The 24,510-nt window shown below is 38.2% G+C and overlaps 1 protein-coding gene across 9 annotated transcripts in view; it reads right to left on the bottom strand.

Moving 5' to 3' along the window:
• Positions 1–24,510, bottom strand: part of Fry (FRY microtubule binding protein) — a 475,943-nt gene that overhangs the window by 87,303 nt on the left and 364,130 nt on the right. For 6 of the 9 annotated variants that reach the window (XM_087199565.1, XM_087199561.1, XM_087199566.1 and 3 more), the window contains 6 exons: positions 13,782–13,881; positions 13,342–13,513; positions 6,977–7,233; positions 6,200–6,346; positions 4,739–4,907; positions 3,410–3,515 (listed from right to left, as the gene is read on the bottom strand). In XM_087199565.1, the coding sequence (XP_087055691.1) occupies positions 3,410–3,515; positions 4,739–4,907; positions 6,200–6,346; positions 6,977–7,233; positions 13,342–13,513; positions 13,782–13,881 (951 nt within the window). The remainder of the gene's footprint in view (positions 1–3,409; positions 3,516–4,738; positions 4,908–6,199; positions 6,347–6,976; positions 7,234–13,341; positions 13,514–13,781; positions 13,882–24,510) is intronic. The other 3 variants (XM_087199560.1, XM_087199564.1, XM_004854769.4) reach the window with 1 other exon arrangement.

Below are 24,510 nucleotides of genomic sequence, written 5' to 3'. Positions count from 1 at the left end.
AAAAATATAAAAAAACTCAAGCTCAAATAGGTATGCCCCCTACCATACTGACTAGGTGAATTGATCTTGTTAAAAACAGATTAACACTTTATCTCTGGAACTCTGGAAGAAGCAGGGTGTAACTATCCTCACAAGTGTGTGGAGCAAGAGTAAGATTTCAGGAAAATATACTTATATGCCACTAAGATGCCTACCTTGTCCAAGGTGTAAAACCTCAAAATACTGCATGAGTAGTTTGGAGCTGCTGGGTTATAGAAATACAAGACTTTGCTTTTATTCACTTCTTAGATATTTGCAATAACACCCCACCCCACTGTCATGTATTCCCCAGTTCAAAACACTTCTCATTCTCTTTTGGGCTATTATTTTGTGAAGTCATATAATAGAATATCTACAACATCTGCTTAGTTTCGGACAAATCAGGCCACAAAATAGTCTAAATCAGACTGATACTTATTTGACACACCTATTATCTTCTGAAGTTCCTTAATCATATTTGTGCTGATAAATGTAATGTTATACACATTGTTGCCAAACCCAGACATCATTCAGAGAGACAAAAGCAGGGATGAAAGAATTCTATATCTAGAGATTTCCATCAAGTGGACAGCTCTCGACCACTCATGACTATTGATGAACTGTGGTAGACAGAATGCAGGGATTTAAATAGTGCTACGGGGATCTGGCAGAGAAGTATGGTAGAGGAGATGGTAATTTTTCCCTTTTCCTCTTCTTTTTTTTTTTTTTGCGGTATAGGGGATTGAACTCTGGATCTTGAGCTTGTGAGGCAGGCGTGGCACCACTGAGCTAAATCCCCAGCCCTCCCTTTTCCTTTTTTGAGGCAGATCTAAAGGAGTCATAGACAAAATATATGAGGCTGGGCTGAAGGGGAGGAGCAAGAATCTTCTAGGCTGTTCTTGTTCTGAGGAAGATTGAAACCACGTATTGCAAAGTATGTACTTGACAAAGGAAAAAGTAAAAAAAAATGACTCTCTAGAGTAAAATCTGTTATTCTTTTTCACTTTTTGGGTTGAAGAAACTAATTTGGGGCTTGGGTCTAGAGAAATTCAAGGATTAAGTAGATAATCTTTTGATATTAAAGGCTGATATTTTAGGAAATCAATCATGAAAATAGCCTGACAAAGGAAAAAGTAGAATACAATGTTTTCTTAAGTTTTACCTTGCTGATATAGTTCATATTAATGCTAAGGCAACTGTATTAATATATTAATGTATATAATGCATATTGGCATTATCAATTGGGACTGAGGTGTAGCTCAGTGGTAGAGTACTCACACTTAGCATGCACAAGGTCTGAGGTCAATTGCCAACACCCAAAAACCCTCCAGAGGAACAAACCCCCCCAAATCTATCAATTTAGATACACATTCTATACTCTCTATCCCTGTAACCACATGGGTCATAAAATAAGTTTCAGCTCATGCTTGGCCAGCTCCATTGCTTTTAGAACTTTGGCAAGGGAGGAACATTATGGCTGAAGGGCATGGCAGAAGATAGTCACTCACCTGATGGCAGTCAGGAAGCAGAGAAGGAGAAAGTGAGAACCAGCCAGGAAGGGATCAGGGTCAAGATACAGTACTCAAGTTTATCCCCACTCCCTTCCAGGAGGCCCTACCTACTAAGTTTCCATCACCTCCCAATAATGAATGCCCCCGAGTTATGATCTCACTGATCGATCAACCCACTGAGAATGAAAGCCCTCATGATCCAACCACCTTCTAAAAGCCCTACCTCTGCTGTAATGGGGACCCATCCTTCAACACTTGAGCTCTGGGGGTCATTCCAGTCCCAAACTATCATAGCTGCCTATGAAAAAATTCCTTTCCTGAAACCACAAATTTATAAAATAGGCTTTATTAAAGGGTGGTTGCATTAAAATATTTATGAAGATCATTTTTGCATACTTAAAATATTTATATAAATCCTATTTAATAAAAATACATACTCATTTTATTGTCCAAATCCTTTTCAGAGTTCAAGGGCACTTTCTATTAGTAATTTCTAGCAGATGATTTCTTTTTTAAGAAAACATAATGAAAGTTATAAAATTTACTACATTTTTCTTGGGCTTTTTGGGGAGGGGGAGTTTAGGTTTGTCAAGGCTAGGTTAAAGTTAACTCTGGAGGCAGTGGCTAACTGTCAGGGAATCCTACACTTTTAGCCTTACTGTGTTCTAGGGTACAGGATGAAATCCTAACTAAGAACAATTGTGAAGCATCCTGGGACATTTTTGGTTAAATGAATTATTTTCATTATTTGATTCATTACATTTCCTTCACATGAATTTGTGAGTGTCTCATCCTTGTTACTAGTTTCTCAAGTGAAAAGACACTATTTTTCACTATAAAATGCTAAATTGAAGGAGGATCATTCTAATTTTTTATTCTTTCATCTGAGTCTCCTGTTTATCTCTTCTGCTTTATGTCCCTAATCTTCATAATCAACTACAGCAAAGAGTGATTCAGATTTTATTTACTTATGTGTAGTTCATAGGCAATGAGAAGACAAGGACATGAGTGAGAGAAATTCACTATAGAGATGATGTGAAGGGAAAAGAGACCTTGTCTAGCAGGAATAGATAGTATTCTTGGTTAACTGAGATAAGACAAAAGTAAAATAGGAATGATGACTGTGGTGGTGTGAATACATTATCTCCCCAAGTTCATGTAGGAGTTTAAATCCCCTAAATTTTATGTGAATGGTATTAAGAGGGTGGAACCTTAATCTCACTATTATGTTTAGATGTAGGGCCTTTGGAAAGTGGTTAGATTAGATAAAGTCATTAGGGTAAAGCCTCATGATTGAATCCTGCTAGCTTTACGAGAAGACAGACAGAGAGCAGACAGATAAGACAGACATACATGGTCCCACCATGATGTAAATTCAGGGTGGGATATGGGGTGCTTTCCCAGACCATGCATTTTGGATTTCCAGTCTCCAAAAATGTCAGATAAAAAACTTATTCTTCCTAAAAGTTAGACCATGTCAGGTATTTCTTTATAGTAACAGAAAGCTAACACAATGTTTCATAGAATTTTCCTTAGGACAACTACCCTCTAAGAAATTATTCAGTAATAAGATTTGAACATTTCACATAGCAAATCTTCTCTAGTTCCAGATAGTTTGTCCCCACTAGCAGAATAATTAGTGTTTTTTTGAAGCCCTGGGGCAAGTGGTATTCAGGCATCAGAATGGAAGCCCTCTTTTATCTTTCTTTTCTCTGACTTTGTACAGGAAAATATTGTTAACTTTAGGGATATACAGGGAAGAGTTGGAAAGTCAGTCCATTTTATAAGAAAAAAGAAGGATTTCAGTGTGTGGAATTTAAACTTCTGTTAATGCTTTTGTACACACTACTGCTGAAAGTTATACAGGATATTAAGCCAACCTTTTGCGCACCAACCTTTCATCAGATTCTTTCAGTATCTTGTTCTCCTCGGCATCTGGGAAACTATCCTGGCCAGCAACCACTGTATTGCTGCTGGAGGTGGTTCCTGTGGAGGAGATCAGAAGATACTTAGGAAACGATGCACACAGAGTGGTCAAGGTTTAGTCTCAAGTAATTGTAGGGAAGGGTTGCCTATAAAATCCTGTATTTGAAAAATTCCTTACATCTTTTGCATAATCTCAAACATTATAAATGACCTTCTAAGTGGACACTACTGAAACAAGAGAGTCTTAGACATCTGTTATGGTCAAACCAAATGCCTTCACTCCCTTATAAAGTGAGGTTACAACATTATTGAAACCTTTACTTCCTGGCCACTTAGGTAATGAGGTTATTTATAGTGGGCAGCCTGCTGTAACTGCTTTAGCATTTCTGGATCCAGAAGTTATTTAACTAGTGCTAGTGAAGCAAGTCTAAGTACCCAAAGATTTTGATCCCTAGACTAGTGCTTCTCTGTAAAGAACACTGCTTGGCAGCCAGGAGTAGGGTAGAGGGCATAAGAGATCAGAGGAGGAGAAAAACTTAAAGGCAGTTAATAGTATCAGGTAAATGGGAGTGAAGCAGGTTTCAAAGAATTGAGAAGGAAAGTGTATATTTCATGAAATGATGCTGATAGTAATTTATTTAAAGTGATAATACAGGTTGCGTATTCCTTCCCCAAAATGCTTGGGACCAGGAGTGTTTCAGATTTTGGAATATTTGTGTACACATGAGATATCTTGGAGATAGGACTCAAATCTTTATTTGTTTCAAATATACCTTATACACATAGTCCAAAGGTAATTTTAAATAATTTTACACATAAAACAAAATTTGTGTACTTTGAACCACCACACTTCTGGGATGATGTCTGTGCTCAAGAACTTTCTGATTTTGGCACATTTTGGATTTCAGATTAGGGATATATAATCTGTGCTGCTTTGGGGTACCCTAATACATCCTGTGAGAATGTTAATCAGAGGACTACCATAGACACAAGGAGGAGGGTAGCCATGATTCCTAAATGACTGCATCATAGGCTTGGAATCAGTAGGAGGTTAAAAGCACCATTGTGGGGTAGTGCAGGGCTACTAGTTCTTTGTCATCCTTATAATCATTTCACTAATCCAATAATACTCTCAGAGTCTCAGCTATTCTTAAGCTATTCTCAAATGAATGTATCACAGGAACTAAAAGTAAGAAACATGTCCTCATACCCTTTGAGTGCTCCACATAAAGGAAAACCCAGAGACTATGGCAAGGTGTATGCCCAGTTGCCCTGGTCCCTACCGGAAGCTGCTGCAGAGGCCTTGCTGCTGGCTGTGAAGCGGTAGAAAGGTGGGTTGTCACAGTGCTGGACTATGGGGTTCACTGGCTCGGTCTGCTGCAGCTCAAAGAGAAGCTCTTCCATGGTTTGAATGGTGTTATTACGGCATAAATATACTGCCACCTTTTTAATCTGAACAGAAGAAAATTAATAAATAAACATAGTATTTGCCAGACCCTATGAGAATGCTGGGACTCGAATCACTTGCATTTAGATAACATGTTATCATCCAAGAACATCATTCTAATAGCTGATCTTGTGCTATCCTAGGATGATGAAGGTGTTTGGATTAAAATTCACCTTGCTGCTGGGTGTGGTGATGCATACCTGTAGTTCCAGCACTTGGGAGGCTAAGGCAAGAGGATCACCACAAGTTCAAGGCCAGCCTGGGCTACACAATGAGTTCAAGGCCAGCTGAACTACCTAGTGAGACCCTGCCTCAGCACCTGCTCCCAAAACAAACCAAAACCAAAAAAAAATTTTTTTTTTAAACCTTTCTACACAGGCAGGTCTGACAGAAGTGTGTTGTTGAAGCCTTATCTTTTTTAACCGTTTAATTTAAAATATCTACCCTTGGAACACAATGATTAAGTCTGTGCTAAAAACTTGTCCTCAAAGTTCTTATCTTCAGAAAGAATTTTGTTTATATAAACCCTGGGAAAAACTGCTAGCTATTTTTGTTTAAGAAGGAATCTAGTCTCTTTTTATCCTCCTCTCCCCTACAAACAAATGAGTTTTAGCTGTTTTTAAAGTTTGGATGTTAAAAATAACTCTGAATTAATGTTTTGCATTACAGGAGGCCTCACAGTTCAACCTGAGGCACATGCGCTGCCTGGAGGCCTGTGTGGCTCAAAGCAGCAGGAAGGAAGGCAAATTCTCTCACAAACACCACTGGCATGGAACTGCCACGTGAGTTCATGTTTAAAAATGGTGCTGCTCTGTTGATCCTACCATCTTCAAACATAAACAGCAAACATTAAACATCTTTGCTTACCTTTCTCCAGTCACCTAAATTTGTAAAGAAAAATCAGGACTCTTTTTTTTTTCCTTCATCAAAAACATCAGAATGTATATAAAAACATTTTTATGAGTAATAATGTAAAGTTTTACCCATGGTCTCTTATAAACTGGCACTAATGTTTATAGAAGGCAGCATCTGGTAACTGTTAGAAAAATGTTCACTCCTTAATTCATAGGTTTCTGTGTCCTTAGGTTTAGAGGTCGGGGACAGCAGTGGCCACTATCACAGATTGTCTGAATCTTGGAGGCAGAAGGAGACCTTAATGCAATATGTGGACAAGCTCTCAGGAGAGGAGCATGACTGGCAAAACTGGACGACTCTGTTTTAATTAGAGCCGAGAGTACATTCTCACTTGCAGAATCCCATGTGGAAGTCCTATCAAGAAAGCCTGAGACACACTTACATAGGGCAAGAGTATGGTGTCACTGCTGACCCCGCACAGACTGATCAGGAACTGCAAGGTGATTCTTAGGTTGTTGCTCCATTTTTCATTGTTGGCTAATGCATTCCAAGCATTTTCCATTTCTGGTCCAGGAACCTCATCTCCATACTACAGCAAACAAAATAAATATGTGAAGATTATAAGGATGCAAAATGTTTGATGGAATGTGGTTTTGAGGATCATGGCCATCTCAAAAATCATAAGGAAGAGGGCTGGGGATTTAGCTCATTGGCACTGTGCCTGCCTCGCAAGCACAAGGTCCTGAGTTCAATCCCCGGTACCAACAAAACAAAACAAAATGAAATCATAAGGAAGAAACACAGTCTTTATCAGAAGTTGCCATTTTTTCAGAGGAGATCAACTCATGAAGCACAAATCAGTCATGCACGATATATATGCAAGCAATTAAAAAAGTCAAGACTTGTTATTTTTTCAACTGCAGTAAAATATACCTAACAGAAAATTTTCCGTAACTACTTTTTTGGGGAGGAGGCACTGGGGATTGGATCCAGGGACTTGTGCAGGCTGGCCAAACACTCTGCCATAGAGCCATACTTCAGACCTCTTCATAACCATTTTTAAGTGCAGAGTTCAGTGTCAGTAAGTAGATTCTCGTTGTAAAACCATCACTATGGTTCATCCCTAATGATAAATGTCATTTTTTCCCTGGTTTTGGAAAATGGAATTTGATTAACCCAGGGCTTTCTCTGATGACAGTGTTGTGCTAGTTGAGTTTACCTTGGCTGTCATGTACATGAGGTTATTCAGGACCAACGATGTAGCTTCTGGAGAGCCCCAGCCATTCCCTTTCAGTCCATGAGAGGCGGTCACTTCTCCTTCCCGATCCTTGACTTCGTCCTCTGGGGTGCTGGGGCTTGACCCTGGGAGGAGGAGCCTGCTGTCCACCAGCTCGATGTTGTGCAGCCAAGGCAGCAGGTAGGTGAGCATGATCTGACGCCCATTTGGGTGTGTTGTGGGGAATCGCTGGCTGACCTCTAAAGTGAATTGCAGGGAGAGACAGCTGTGTGTTATTATTCCATCAAAATAAACTAAAACATAAATACCAGCCTACTGATCAAACAATGCTTTCCATTTACAGAAAGTATTTTCATATATAGAAGCTCCCCAAGCCACAACAATCACAAAACCAAACTTAGCTATGAAGCCTGTTGTCCCATGTCCGGCATTCTGTGTAGGTAAGTGCCATGGCACTGTTAGGGCAGCACAGGCTTGGCAGAAATGCAGTGAGATGGGATTCATATCCACTGTTAGTGAAGAGATATGTCAGAGTACACAAAACAAGGGACCTGAAGTCAGAAGGACATGTGCGTGGATTCCCCTTCCACCACAGTCCAGCTGCAAGTGACTCTGGTCTAGTTATTTAACTCCTCTCCTCTACATTTTCTTCTTGTGTACAATGGGGGCCTGTTAGGGAACATTGGGCTACTGAGAAGGTATAAACACAATGTATTCAAAAAGGTTGACACAGTGTGGCACAGTGTCTGTCATCCAGGATGCTGCTAATGAGTGGTGGTTAGGAATCATCTAAAAATGATAATTATTATCTCAATTACCCAATGACTTACAAAGTGTCTTCCATGAAACATTAGTTGTTAAAAGTGAGCTGTGGACCCCCAAGAAGAATAAGCCCAGTTTGTGGAAGCTCCTTGAAAACTGGGAAGCCCATGTAAGGTGGCTGCCAAGTGCTGCACCCCACTCTGTAAGATATGCACATCTAAAGGGTTAATCTCTCAGTCCAGCTCAGCCATCTCACCATTATTTTCTCTGATGGCATTTTTGTATCATTTTATTGCCAGCAGTATTTAATTTTATCATCTGAATAAACTTTCTACAGAATGAGATGCACAGCTCTATGTACATGCAGTAGGCTCTGAAGTAATCTACTTCTCATCTAGAGAAGAAACTGTTTTGGGCAAAGGGAAATTAGTAAGCTTCCCCTTGTGCATGTGTTATCCAGTGTGACATTGAACCTCACTCTAGTGCCATGGCTGCTAAGCAACAGAACAATGATGCTAAGAATTATACTAAGATAATCTACTGGGTTCCCCAAAGGATAACTGTAATTGATTTGGCTCTTTTCCTAAAATTAAAATTTTCAAGAATAAGAATATATTTAATGCTATACCCCATTAATCAGACAGGGCTAAGCTGCTATGTCTTACAGAGGTCAAAATTTCATTCTTACTTAATTTGTATGTTTAGATACTATGACTATTGTTATGATAAATACTTAGAACCTTAGAAAATCAGAACATTCTTTTATGCCTAGGTATTGGGCATTTTCCAGTGTAAGCCACTGTGCACAGCACTGGGGACAGCACAGACTTACAGTGTGGCTCCTGCCCTAGGAAGAAGACTCTCAGATAAGTTACGTTGCTAAGTAACTGGGGCAAGGCAGAAAGTGACAAATGACAAATATTAGGGGTTTAGTGGAGGAAAATGATTTCTGGTTGTAAAAATTCAGGACAGTTTCAGGTGAAAGAGCTAGACTTTGGAGAAGAGAAAAAAAATTACAATCAGATGGAAAGCCCTATTAAAAATATTTACTTTTAAACAATAGTATAGAAATTTGTACATTTTTTGTAGCAATGATCACCTTCTAACATATTGCATAATTTGCCTGTTTATTATGTTTATTACATTTTGTAGGATGCCAGGTCCAAGAGGGTGCGGGTGTCTGACTGAGATATTCCAAGAGCTCAGATCATCACCTGGGTTGTAGAGGTGTTTTTGAAGAGAAAAGAAAAAAGAAAACACCACAGATCTGGGAACAATCCCTAGTTACCCCTCCAGGACAAATTAAATAAAATGTGAGATCATGTTAGTGGGATGTTATATATATTTTTCTGGCTCCTTTGGGAAGGACTTGAACAACTTGTCTGGCTACTTACAAGTAATTAGGTCATCTAAAATTACATGCAATAAAAACCTTACCACAAGATTTATAATAGTATGGGCAGTAAAAACAAGAATTAGGAATCTATTATACCCTCTTAATTTTTTCCTGTTATTTTAACAAAGTTCTTCATGAATCAAAATAGCCCAAAGGCAAATTCATGAAGCAAATGTAGAAATGACTGCAACTCATTTTGAGCGTCTTGGCTTGTTAAGTGTACTATTTATCTCCTGTCAGCAGCTCCCACTTTATTGGCTTTCCATGTCAGCTAATATATTGGCTCTGATGATGTTCATTCTTAAAAACTTTGACTGCATCCCACCTTAGTTCCTGTCTCTTGTTTCCCTTCCTTTTTTCCTTCTTCCCTCCTTCCTCCCCCTTTTCTCTTCTTTTTTGGGGGGGTGGTGGTGGTACTAGGGAATGAACTAGGAAGTGTTGAGTTATATCCTCAGCACTTTAAATTTTTTTTTTTTTTAAATAGGGTCATGCTGAATTGCCCACACTGGCCTTCACCTTGGAATACTCCTACCTCAGCCTCCTCACTAGCTGGGATGATAGATGCATGTTACTGTGTCTGGCTTGATTCCTCTTCTTTCTCAGCCACGCCATTGAAATCTGGCTTCTGCTGCCACCTCTCCATGGAAACTACCAACAGTTACCAAAACTCAGAGGGCCATTTTTAGACCTTATCATCTGGGTTCTCTCTACTCCACCTCAGGCAGTGGAGTGCTTGCTCCTTTCTCTTAAATTGTCTGATTTCCGTGACACTGACTCCTGGGCATTCTTCCTCCTCTGAGCATACCTCCCTTCCTCCTGTTCCCTTCCCTGAGTCTGCAGAGTCAGATGCTGAGCTCTTTCACTCTGTGCTTTCTCCATTGCTGACGTCCTCCATGCACTTGGCCCTAAAGCCCTCTATTCTGACATGAATCCCAAGTGCTGGCCTTCTCCTGACTCCAGGCCTGTCTATATACGGGAAGGTCCAGCAGAAGCCTACACTTAGTATCACAGGCTGTACTCACGATCTCTACCTTGCTAAACCTTCCCCTCCCCCTGGTTTGGCTCCTTGGGTGGCTGTCAACATGTTAACGTGCCTTCTGGTGGCACAAATAAATCCGTGCCCTCATCCAGCAGCATTTGACTACAATTTCCCCTCTCCATTTGCACTGAGCTATCTTGGTTCAGGGCCTTATCGTTTATTATTTCCTCCTTGGCTTCCTGTCATCATTTCTTACGTGGTCCACTCTCTCTGGACTGGAAAGTCTCCAATCAGCTCTTCACACTCTCTCTTTCTAAAACACATGCTGGTCTTGCCACCCCTCTTCTTATTTGAAACTCAGCAGTGGTTTTGAAAATCCCAGCAGCTTGCTAGATGCCCTCTCTATTCATAGAGCTCTGAGGCAGGGTCAAAGAGCACAGACAGGAAAATGCTGGCCTACAAACTCCTCGTGTGCAACACGAGGCCTTCGGAGACACAGCCTCTGGCTCTTTCTCTGTCCGCAACCCGATCTAGCATTCTCCATTCCCTGCATGTTAGGTTAGCCACCCTGACATCTCCATACTACCTCCAGAGGACATCATGCTGTTTTACTCCCTTAAGCCAAACTGTATGCTGTTCGTTTGGACAGTCTATCAACTACTTGTCTGTTTTGCAAATTTCTTCTCTTTTACATTACAGCTCTGACATCAACTTCTCTAGGAAGTCTTTCTCAATACTCTTCGCCTAATAACTGGTTTCATCTCATGGATTTGAGTATCCTTTTCCTTTGTAAAATTGCATCTGGGCCGGGGATTTAGCTCAGTGATTCTGCCACCTGCCTCCAAAGTGCAAGGTCCTCAGTTTGATCCCCAGTACCAAAAAAAAAAAAAAAAAAAAAATTGCATTTGCCACATTTTATCATAATTATATCTGTCTTTATTGCTATTTTGAGCTTTTGACTGAAGACTGTTTTATTCACCTCTGTATGCCCAGAACCCAAGCGGTCTCTAGCACAGAAATGGCACTCAAATCTTGACAGAAGTGATTAAAAATAAATTTTAGTTTTCCAAGAAAAGTATTAATGTACTAAAAAGGCTTCTGTTAATTCTCTCCACACTGCATTATTTGTGAGTGACTTAGCCTCAGGTAGATGGAGAGGTCCAAGCAGAGGTAGTTTTTAAGTTAGATTTTAAGGAGGGTTGGAAGTTAAGAAGAGAAGAAAACCTTTCCAAGCAGAAGAAACAGTATGCACAGAGGCAAGGATTTACAAGAGGCCTGGCCTACTGGTCATAGATTAAGTAGGATTGGAGTACAGGGTTTTTGGATGAAAAAGTGGAAAGCAGGTTAGGAAAAGGAAGTTTTAAAAGAATAAGTTAAGGAGTTTCAATTTTATTTATTTTTTTAGGGCTGGTGACTTATTTATTTAAAAAATTATTAGTACATGTTTGCAGTACAATGATTACTAGGGAGTTGGTACATGTACATGTACATTTGAATTCTTTTTACTTCCTCCTCCCCTTATACCCACCCGCTCCTTCCATTTTCTTGGTCCCAATTTTAAAGTATTGGCTTTGGAGGATGTAGGACTGGATTTAATTTGGCCTTGGTATTTCCCAGCTATACTGTCTTGAGCAAATTGTTTAACCTCTCTAAGCATTAGTTGCTCACTGATAAAGTAGGGGAGGATGATGATGGTGATGGTGGTAATGATGTTGGTAAAGATAATCTCAGGTTAAGACTGAGCCAATGACTGTGGTTCATCAGCTCATTTTAATCCGCATATCCTAAGAGGTAGTTCTTATTCTTGCAGATAAAAACAACAGAGTTTAGAGTTCTGTGACTTGCCCAAGGTCAAACAGCCAGTAAATGCACGGCCAGGCTGTTCAACTCCAGGGCCTCTGTCTAACCTGTAAACTACACCAGGGGGTGTAAAGAAAAATATGATACATATAAAATGTGTACTGCAGAGTCTGGTATATATTAACCACTCAATAAATGGAAGCTATTATTGTGCTTTGGGACAACTGGGCATTCAGAGAAGTCTGAATTGAGAATTTGCATCCTAGATGAATTGCAGTGGGGAAGATGGATTGTAGGCAGGAGTGTGAAGGCCAGGACTGAGGAGAAACTGGACCAAGGCAGTGGAGATGCAGATGGACAAGAGGATGAATTTAAGACACTGTGTCTGCCTCTGCAAGGTGCTCTGTGAGCTTAGGTAACAAGTTCATGGACAAACAAACCTTTGACAATGGATCCTCACAACTGTTGGTCATTAAAATTGCTTGCAAAGATGTGCCAAAAATTACTGTAAACAATTTATATATGTAATGACACATAAGCTACAAAACACCACTGCTACCACCACCTCCAAACAACTTGCCTCAATTAAATCAGCAATGAGTAGTGTCTATTATATTGCTCATATTTAATTTCTTTTAAAAATTTACATATATAATGTATGCAAAAGTGTTTATTAATCTAAGTATCTTTGAATTTCTCATTTGTATGATTATATCTACATTGTTTTAGATAATCACATTTTAAAATATTTTAAACATTCCAGAATTTACTTTTATATATAACTGGATTTAGCTTACAGCATTCTGATCTACAAATTTAGCATCATTAATTTTGACTCTAAAATTACACTAACTATATGTGGATCTTTAAAGTAAAAAAAATATTATTGCACTAAGAGACACAGTGCCATCAATCTCCCTCACCCTGCTCCAAATCAAACACATTTATCCCACCATTTTTGCCATTTTCTCAAGCAGTTCTGGAAGTCCTCTTTGTGACTATTTAGTTTCACTGACTTGGCTGTATTTATGTCATGAATCAACTCAAAATGTTTACCTCTCACAGTCATTTTAACTTTGGGGAAACCCAGAAGTTGCACAGTGCCAAATGTGGTAAATAAGATGAATGAGGGAAAACCATAATGTTTTTATGTTGGATGGCACTTGGCAGCAGCATTGACTGTCTTTTTGATTGTACCTTGGAAAGGCACAAAAGACATCCAGAACTGCTTCAGAAAGTCTCAAGACTGATGGCATGTGTGTGTTAGAAGTGAGAGGTGGGATTCTGAAGGAGATTAATGACAATGTCTCTTTCACTGTAAAATTTTTTAAAGATTCAAACACATTCTAATTTTGATCAGTGCTTCGGTTAGAGTAAGGTTCTTTATCAATGTTGACTAGTTTACAGTACCTGAGAAGAGTGGGAGAGTGAGCTCAGGGTACATCCTGGCCAGTTCACTTGACAAAAGACCTAGTGACATACTGTAGAGGGGTGGCAATGGGCCATGTGTCCCATAGAGAATACTGCCAGGTCTTTGTTCAGAGACTTTCTTTGAGTATACAAAAAGCTTTGTTTCCAGGATCTATTAAGAGGTAGAAAAGACAGAAATAATGTAAAAAGACATTAGCTAGCAACGCTGGAGCACTTATATTTAATAAAAGTTATAACAGAATTTACTACTGTAAGGACTATTTTAATACAGAATTAAATGTACAGCATCAGTTAGTATGTTTACAGAACATTATATAACGTTTTCCTTACTCTTGAAATCCACCCATGATACACAGAGACAATGCATTCAAAGAAATGCTCAAGGATAGATATTTTCCATGCCAGTAAATGATACGTGCCTGCATGAGCTGCATGGAGATTTCATAAATTTCTCTGTTGGTGTCAGAGGCCTTGAACAGAACAAGGTTTAACAATGTCACTATGTCGAAGGGATAGTTCCTAAAAAATAAACAGCATAGTTTATAGCCTGGGTTGTTATCTCAAAAGATCATTACTTCTCAAAATTCTAGATGGCATACTGACCCCAGTCATTTACTAATGAATTCCCTTGCCCATTTGGCTATTTTTCAAAAACTTCTCTTGCTAATAGATGAAGGAAAATGACTCTATTAAATAGAATATTGTGACACCCTGATTTAAAAAAACAAAAAGTATATCTCTTGCAAATAGATTTTAATGGAAAACAAATATCAAAGGAAAAGACAAAAGAGGATATATGTATTAAATTTGTGAATAGCTCATTAAGTTAGCATTATTGTGTGATCCATCTAAATTTATTAAGTATTGAAAAATTATTAGGAACAATGGGCAAAGTACTGATGATATGAAGTTATTAAAGCTGGCTTATATTTTTTTTTTCTGGCTTATATTTTATGGAGATAAAGTACACATAATGTGTAGTTTAGTGCCAATGAGTATTCTGATGGGAGTATCCATATCACATTACAAGAATCCTGATGAGAGTCAACTTGGGACCTACAGGAAAACATGTGCATCAGCATCCAGAGGCTGCACAGGGATCCTTGGCCAGGGTCAAGAAACCAGTCAGAAACACCCCCAGCAAAGAGGTGAGCCCTGCAGGCATCAGCACAGCCCACAACTTGAAATGAGAGGACATGTAAACAAGTCTCAAAAACCAGACTTCCAGATCACCTAAAGCAACCTCAAAGGGAAATGAGATGGAACAATCTGATACTCAACCACCTGCACTCCCTGAACTGGCAACAAAAGAGGATCTGAAAAAAATGAAATCAGAAATAATTTCTCAGATAACAGCAGATTGTGCCCATAGTGAAAGACATGGTTAATAAATCTAGAGAGGACACAGATAAAAAAAAATAGAAGAGCTAAGGAACATGATGGAATCCCAACATAGAAAACAAATGGAATCCATAAAACAGATGCAAACAAATTTCCAGGAGGATAAAAACTCCACTGAAAGTTTACACAGCAGAATGAGCCAATGTGAGAACAGAATTTCAGATAATGACGATAAGATTGCAAGCAGTGACTAGGAAAAGAAAAATTTCTTTAAAATAATAAGGGACCATGAGAAATCAATCCAGCAGCTGCTAGATGATGCAAAGAAGAATAACATAAGACTGATTGGAGGGAATGAAGAAATAGGAGAGAAAGATAACATAAAAAAAAAACTGTTCACAGAAGTGATGGCGGAAAACTTCCCAAGCAGGGGAAAAGAACTTGACATACAGAGAAGGGAGGCATATAGGACTCCAACTAGCCTCGATCAAAATAATCTACACATAGGCATATAATAGCTAAGATTCCAGAAACCCAACAGAAGAACAAAATTCTACAAGCAGTTACCGAAAAGAAACAAATCACATACAAAGGAAAGCCCATCAGAATCACAGCAGACTTCTCAACACAAACCTTCAAGGCAAGAAGAGCTTGGAGTGACATATTCCAAGCCCTAAAGGAAAACAGCCTCCAACCCAGATTGATGTACCCTGCAAAACTATCTTTCAAAATGGATGGAGAAATAAGATACTTTCATACAAAGAGCACCTTAGGAACTTCATGAATATCCAATTAGCACTCCAAAAAATTTTAGACAGTATCCTAGGTTGAGGATCACAACCCAAAGAAGCCCAGCAGAATGAATCCATCAGCCATGACAAGAAATTAAATGTAAAGGGGGAGAATCCAACAAAAAGAAAAAGTCATGACAACAATAAGTCAATATGTATCAGTTATAACCATCAATGTTAATGGTGCCAATTCACCAATCAAAAGAAATAGACTGGCAGAATGGGTCAAGAAGCAAGATCCAGTAATATGCTATATACAAGAAACACACTTAATTAAAAAACAAACTCATGGACTGAAAGCTAAAGGGTGGAAAACAATACTCCATGTGACAGGAACTCAAAAAGAAGCAGGAGTAGCTATCCCCTTTGCAAATGAAGTGAATTTCAAACCAACACTGATTAAGAGAGACAAAGAAGGACACTAAATTCTTGTAAAGGGAACAATCCAAGAGGAAGAGATGACAATCATAAATATATATGCACCAAACACTAGTGCACCCAACTATATAAAGCAAATACTAATGGACATGAAAAATCAAATAAGCACTAATACAATAGTAGTGGGGGACCTCAATACCCCACTGTCACAAATAGATAGATCAACTAGACAAAAAATAAGCAAGAAACACTAAAACTCAAACTCTTGAACAAATGAATTTAACAGATATTTAAAGAGTGTTCCACCCCACAAAATCAGAATACACATTCTTTTCAGCTGCACATGGGTCATTCTCCAAAATAGAGCACATACTCGCTCACAGAACATGTTTCAGTAAGTACAAAGGAATTGAAGTTATCCCCTGTATAATATTAAACCATAGTGCGATGAAATTGGAAATCAATAGCAAAAGAAACTGAAAGAATTTCACAAACACAAGGAAATTAAACAACACACTTCTGAATAACCAATGGGTCACAGAGGAAATTAAAGAAGAAATCAGACAATTCCTACAATTAAATGACAATGACAAGAAAACATATCGGAATCTATTGGATACAATGAAAGCAGTCTTATGAGGGAAATTCATAGCAGTGAATACACATATCAGGAAAACAGAGTGAACCCAATTAAACAACCTGATGCTGAACCTCAAGCTTCTAGAAAATGAAGAGCAGGACAAACCCAAAGCTCATACAAGGGAGCAAATTATAAAGATCAGAGCAGAAATCAATGCAATAGAGACTAAGAAAATGATACAAAAAAATCAATGAAGCCAAGAGTTGGTTCTTCGAAAGAATAAACAACATTGACAAAACCTTAGCCAACCTTAGCAGAAAAAGGAAAGAAAATGCCCAAATTCATGCAATTAGGAATGAAAAGGAAGAAATTATAACAAACCCAGCAGAAATCCAGAGGATCATCAACACCTACTTCCAGAACCTATACGCCAATAAGATGGAAAACACAGAAGAAATGGACAGATTCCTAGATATGTCTGAATTACCAAAGTTGAACGAAGAGGACCCAAAAATTCTAAACAATCCAATATCAACCTATGAAATTGAAAACTTAATTAAAAACTTACCAACTAAGAAAAGCCTGAGTTCTGATGGCTTCACTGATGAATTCTACAAGACATTTGGAGAGGAACTACTGCCACTACTGTTTAAACTCTTCAATGAAACTGAAAGGGAAGCAATGCTCCATATGTTTCTGGAAGCAAGCATCAGCTTGATTCCCAAAGCAGAGAAAGACCCAAACAAAAAAGAGACTCATAGGCCAATCTCACTAATGAACATAGATGCAAAAATCCTTAATAAGATACTGGCAAATAGAATGGAGAAGATCATCAAGAAGATCATACACCCTGACCAAGTGGGATTCATCCCAGGGATGCAGGGATGGTTCAAGCAAATCAATCAATGTAATACACTATATTGATAGAGCCAAGGACAAAAATTATATAATCATTTCAATAGATGGAGAAAAAGTATTTGACAAAATCCAATGTGAATTTATGATAAAAATCCTAAAAAATTGGAATAGACGGTCTCTACCTCAATGTGATAAAAGCCATCTATGAAAAACTAACAGCGAGTAACATACTAAAGGGTCAAAAACTGAAATCCTTCACACTAAAATCAGGATCAAGACAAGGATATCCACTATCACCACTCTTGTGCAAAATAGTTTTGGAAACATTAGCCACAGCAATTAGACAAGAGAAAGAAATAAAAGGAAAAAAGATAGGAAATGACGAAGTCGAATTGTCATTATTTGCAGATGACATGATACTCTAGATAGAAGACCCCAAGAACTCTACCAAAACTCTTATAGACTTAATAACCAAATTCAGTAAAGTAGCTGGATACAAGGTCAACACACAAAAATCAATGGTTTTCCTCTACATGAACAACAGACTCATGGAGACAGAAACAGGGCAAAAAATTCCTTTCACAATAGCATTCAAGAAATATGTAGGATTCAACCTAATAAAAGAAATCAAAGACTGCTGAAAAAAGAGATTGAAGATGGTACCAGAAAATGAAAAGAAATCCCTTGCTGCTGGGTAGGAAGAACTAACACAGTGAAAATGGCCTTACTTCCAAAACTGCTATATAGATTCAATGTAATCCCAATTGAAATTCCAGCAGCATACTTCATGGACCTTGAGAAAACAATCCAAAAATTCATTTGGAACAAGAAGAGACCCAGAATAGCAAAATCAATTCTAGGTAACCGAGACATGGCAGGGGGTATCACAATCCCCAACCTGCAACTATACTACAAAGCTACTGTGATAAAAACAGCATGGTACTGGCAAAGACACAGACCTGAGGAATAGTGGAATAGATTACACGATGCAAAAACAACTCCAGACGCACTCAGCCTCCTCATCTTTGACAAAAGAGCCAAACATCTTCACTGGAGGAAAGATAGCCTCTTTCATAAATGGTGATGGAAAAATTGGGTTTCAACTTGCCAAAGATTAAATCTAGACCTATATCTCTCACCATGCACTAAACTAAAATCAAAATGGATTAAAGATCTAAATACTAAAAGAGAAATGTTGAATTGTTTGGAACAGAGGTTAGGTAGAACTCTTGAAGACATTGGTGTAGGAAAAGATTTTATGAACAAAACCTCAGTTGCCATGAACTAGCACAAACAATCAACAAGTGGGACTCATCTTATTAAAAAGCTTCTGCACAGCAAGAAAAACCACCAACAATGTGAAGAGATAACCTACAATGTGGGAAAAAATTTTCACCTGCTTTTCCTCAGACAAAGGTCTACTATCTAGAATCTATAAAGAACTTAAAACAAAAAAAATCAGACCTTCCAAATGTAAAGGCCCAATTCACACATGGGCATCTGAAATGAACAGACATTTCTTAGACAAAGAAGTACAAACAGGAAATAAAATATGAAAAAATGTTCAACATCACTGGTCATTTGAGAGATGCAAATGAAAAAAACGCTGAGATTCCACATCACTCGAGAAAGAATGGCTGCTACTATGAAATCAACCAATAACAAATGCTTCCAGGGCTGTGGGGAAAGAGGAACCCTGCCCCACTGCTGGTGGGAGTGTAGACTGGTGCAACCACTGTGGAAATCAGTATGGTGACACCTCAAAGAACTAGGACTGGAAGTCCCATTTGACCCCACTATTCCACTGCTGGGGATCTTCCCCAAAGAATTAAAAGAATCATACCACAGTGATATATGTGCGCCCATGTTCATAGCAGCATAATTTGTAATAGCTAAAACTTGGAAGCAGGCCAATTGTCCATCAACTGGAGACTGTATAAAGAAAATGTGGTTTTGTTATAAAGTGGAGTACTACTCAGCCATAAAGAATGATAAATTAGAGACATCTCTAGCCAAATGGATGCATATTGAGGTGATACTCTTAAGGGAAATAAATAGGACACACATGTGTATATACCAAATAGTTTCTCTAGTGTGAGAAACTGAAAGTGTAAATAAGGACTAAAAGGTATAATACATAATGTGAAATAGAAAGAAAAGGGGCAAAGGGGTAGAGGAAGTGGGAGGGGTAAGGAAAAGAAAGAAGGGAAAGGAATTAATACGAAAAAATGAAACAATGGAATCAAAGTCTTTGTAAATGGGGAGGTTTGGAGGGCTTTAAGGGAGGGCAGGGGAATGGGGAAAAAATAAGAACCAAGAGAGATTATGTAAATGTGTAAATTTCCAATGATGAATGTCATTATATTGTATACCTAAAATGTACCAATAAACTTTAAAAAAAGGAATCCTGATGAGGAACACCTACATCAGATGTGGAGTTAGGAGTGGGTTTCCTACAGAGGAAACAAAGAAACTCAGCCTTGAAGCACCAGGAGACATTATTTATACCATGGGAGAGGTAGAATAAGGAGTGTTCTAGGCACGAGAAAAACACGTTGAAGAATTATAATGAAACAGCAGAACACCTCCACTAAAAGGAAGGAATCTATGTGTAGCAGATTGAATGAAGCAATTAAATAGAGGAATATGTGGTTTCAGAAGTCCAGCCAAAGACTGCACCCCAAATTTTTCAGAGAACCACTATAGGATTTGTAGCAGACAAAAGAGGCAACAGTGTTCATTTATGAAGCTCAGGCTGAGTGTGGAGAATTGATTTTAGGGGGCCAAGATTGGAGGCTGTAAGGATCGAAATGGGAACAGATGAGGGCTGGAATTAGTCCTGGAACAGCAGAGACAGAAAGTTGAGCCTAAAGCAATTTTATGTGTGGGAAGGCAGCTGGGGGATAAAGGAACACAGAGGCTAGATGATGTGACAATTAACATTATAACTAAATAGAATATAAAAATTAAGTCCGTTTTTTTGTGCTATGTAATACAATTTAAAGTTGACATCTTTTCATTGTAGTATTATCTTCTTAGTTTTTAATGGAATAGAAGTTATAAAGAGAAAACCTCTGGTGGGACAATTTAGTGAATGGTGTGTATATAGAAGATGGGTAAGTGACACTTATTTTCAGGCAAACTTAAGGAAGCAGAAAATAGCCTAGAGGTGAAAAGCATATTAACTGTTTTTCTTGTAGGTTCCTTTTCTCCCGTGTATAACTACGCTGCCTGAGAAGTTCAGTTGTAGAAAAATCAGTCTTTTAAAAAGGCATAATCCTACTATTAAGACATCTCATTTTACAGTGAGTTTAGTGAGAAATTACAATCAGAACTGGTTAAACCCATGAAAAAGGTTCCTTGCATTTTTCTTCATGAAAAAATAAAACAAAATAGGAGAACAACAATAGCTAATACACTATGTATCATTATTTTCAAATTATAGTAGTTACAAGACATAAACCAATAAGACTCTTACCAAAAAAACCAAGATAACACAAAGCTTTCTGTTCAACAATCTAAGATAAACTACTATTATGAATGAAACAAATTCGCATATATATTAAAATATTTTTGAAACAATGAAATAAGTAATTTGGGCAAGTATTTGAACTTCTCCCTACTTTTTAATACTACTTAAATATTAATGTGCTCTGATACAGGAATGCATTTTTCTTCTAAAAGATTCAAGCAACACACAGGGCTGAAGGACTCCCTGTCAAGATGGTTTACTCACATGGTTGACAAACTGATGATGGCTTTAAGTAAGTGAATAGAATAAAATGTAGCAATAATCCATTTCGTTTCTTTCTCCTGTTGTTCCTAACTGTTGTTTACAATAGAGGCAACTACCATTAACAATTTGTGTTTTCTAAGTGTTCATATATACACTAGCATCTAAATGTCCCTCTCCCAATACACAGGATTGTAAATATATTATGTGATTATACTGGCTGGATATGTTCCGTTATTTGCTATTTCACTGGACTATGAGGGTCATTTTGTTCTCTTTTTTTTGTCATTAAGGTTATTGGTACATTTTAGGTATGAAATACAGTTACATTCATCATTGGGATCTTCTACCTTTACATGATGTATCTTGGTTCTTATTTTTTCCCCCATTCTCCTGCTCTCCCTTCACCACCTCCACCCTGGCCCTATTTACAAAGGCTTTGTTTCCATTTTTTCCTTTTCTCATATGTTTTCTTTTCCCTTCTTTCCTTTCCCCTACCTCTACCACTTCCCCTACTCCTTTAGACCTTTTCTTCCTATTACACAATATCAATTATACATTTTTAAATGACAATATCAAGAGTTAGCAGACATTACCACAGATTTTACGGAGTTTAAAATGGTATAGAAAGCATATTACAAAAATCTTTTTTGAAATACATTTGACAAATTCTATGAAGTACCTTGGAAAACTAATGAAACTAACTCTGGAAGAAATATAAAATTTGAATAGCACCTATAAAAGAAAGTATATTCCTACCTTGAAAACCTACCTATATGACAACAACAGGCTCATATACATTTTAACTGATAAATTATATCAAACATTTACAGCAGAAAAAAGAAGGAATACTTCTCCCCTCATTTTAGGAAATCAACATTGTGCTAATAGTAAAATGGGATAAAGATAATGAACATAGGTAAAAATTTGTTTAACAAAACAAACTATTAGAAGTCAGATCTGACAGTATGTAGAAAGTGGTTTTATTATAGGGATGGCAGTGTTGGTTCAGCCTTGGAAGATCCACCCCCATAAGTCATCATTTTAACAGAGGAAAGGAAAAAGCCATATGATCCTAACAGTAGTTGCAGAAAAAGTATTGGACTAAATTCTACAGCTGTTCATGGTAGAGCTGGGGAGTTAGCTCAGTGGTTCTGGCACCTGCCTTGCAAGTGCAAGGTCCCAAGTTTGAGCCCCGGTACCAAAAAAAAAAAAAGGTAGATACAAGAAGATGACAAATAGCCAGTACACCACAAGGAAAGGTGTGCAACACTAGAATCAGAAAAATACTCATCAGTACAATAACAAGATTGTATTATAAACTCATTAGGGAGATTAAATTAAAAGTTTTAAAAGAACAAATGTCAGCTTAGGTGTGAACCAGTTAGAACTTTCTAATACTGCTAATGTGAATGTAAAATGATAAAACCATTTTGGAAAACAATATAGAAATTTCTTGTATTACTGTTAAGAATGAGCAGTTCTGTTCTTAAATTTTTACTTAAGAGAAATGAAAACACATGTTCACAATAGATTTGTACATACAGGTTGACTCTCCTTTATCTGAAATTCTTGGGACCAGAAGAGTTTCAGATTTTGGTTTGAAATCTACTTGATCTGCAAAGAGGATAGATACTCCTGCTTTTTTTCGAGTTCATGTCCCATGGAATATTGTTTTCCCCCATTTAACTTGCAGGCTGAGTTTCTTTTTGAATTATGTGTATTTCTTGCATGCAGCATATTGTTGGATCTTGCTTCTTGACCCATTCTGCCAGTCTATTTCTTTTGATTGGTGAACTGACACCATTAACATTGATGGTTATAACTGATACATATTGACTTATCGTTGTCATGACTTTTTCTTTTTGTTGGATTCTCCCCCTTTACATTTAATTTCTTGTCATGGCTGATGGACTCATTCTGCTGGGCTTCTTTGGGTTGTGATCCTCAACCTAGGATACTGTCTAAAATTTTTTGGAGTGCTAATTTGATATTCATGAAGTTCCTAAGGTGCTCTTTGTATGAAAGTATCTTATTTCTCCATCCATTTTGAAAGATAGTTTTGCAGGGTACATCAATCTGGGTTGGAGGCTGTTTTCCTTTAGGGCTTGGAATATGTCACTCCAAGCTCTTCTTGCCTTGAAGGTTTGTGTTGAGAAGTCTGCTGTGATTCTGATGGGCTTTCCTTTGTATGTGATTTGTTTCTTTTCGGTAACTGCTTGTAGAATTTTGTTCTTCTGTTGGGTTTCTGGAATCTTAGCTATTATATGCCTATGTGTAGATTATTTTTTGATCGAGGCTATTTGGAGTCCTATATGCCTCCCTTCTCTGTATGTCAAGTTCTTTTCCCCTGCTTGGGAAGTTTTCCACCATTACTTCTGTGAACAGTTCTTTTTTTATGTTATCTTTCTCTCCTATTTCTTCATTCCCTCCAATCAGTCTTATGTTATTCTTCTTTGCACCATCTAGCAGCTGCTGGATTGATTTCTTGTGGTCCCTTATTATTTTAAAGAAATTTTTCTTTTCCTAGTCACTGCTTGCAATCTTATCGTCATTATCTGAAATTCTGTTCTCACATTGGCTCATTCTGCTGTGTAAACTTTCAGTGGAGTTTTTATCCTCCTGGAAATTTGTTTGCATCTGTTTTATGGATTCCATTTGTTTTCTATGTTGGGATTCCATCATGTTCCTTAGCTCTTCTATTTTTTTTATCTGTATCCTCTCTAGATTTATTAACCATGTCTTTCACTATGGGCACAATCTGCTGTTATCTGAGAAATTATTTCTGATTTCATTTTTTCCAGATCCTCTTTTGTTGCCAGTTCAGGGAGTGCAGGTGGTTGAGTATCAGATTGTTCCATCTCATTTCCCTTTGGGGTTGCTGTAGGTGATCTGGAAGTCTGGTTTTAGGACTTGTTTATGTGTCTTCTCATTTCAATAGATGCAGCCTGCTGTGCCTTTGTTGAGGCAACTTTTTGCTCATCCAGTAGTCTTCATTTCTCAGCAAGCCACCCAAGAGCCTTTTGGCTACTGCTCACCAGTACACTAATTCCTGCGTTCAGAAAGGTGACCTTCTGAATCCCTGAGCTTACCTGTTGTCTGTGTGGGCTTCTGGTTGGGGCCTGTGCACTCTTGGGATGGTATCTAGGTGTGCCTCTGGCTAGGGCCTTTATGTAGCTGTTGTTTGGGAGGGCCTTTGGCTGGGGGCTGTGCTCCCCAGTTCCTGTTGTGTGAGCACACTTCTGGCTAGGGTCTTGTGCACTGATGGTATTGGGGTGGACCTCTGACTGTTGCTTGTGTGCCTGTACAGCTCTTTTCCAGATGGGCCCTTGGCTTGGGCCAGTGTCCTCCAGCCTCTGTGGTTGGGGTGGAGACCTGGTTGGGATCTGCTTGCAGGTGCGCTGCTCTGGTCCACCCTGCTGCTCCCCCAACTAAGGTAGTCTGGTGTGCCTTTATTGCAGGGATTT

This window comes from Heterocephalus glaber, unplaced genomic scaffold (genome assembly GCF_053883595.1).
Source record: "Heterocephalus glaber isolate CG9 unplaced genomic scaffold, H.glaber_assembly_v1.0 deba00001720, whole genome shotgun sequence".
NCBI classification, from domain to species: Eukaryota; Metazoa; Chordata; class Mammalia; order Rodentia; family Bathyergidae; genus Heterocephalus; species Heterocephalus glaber.
This window is presented reverse-complemented; position numbering and strand designations above follow the sequence as displayed.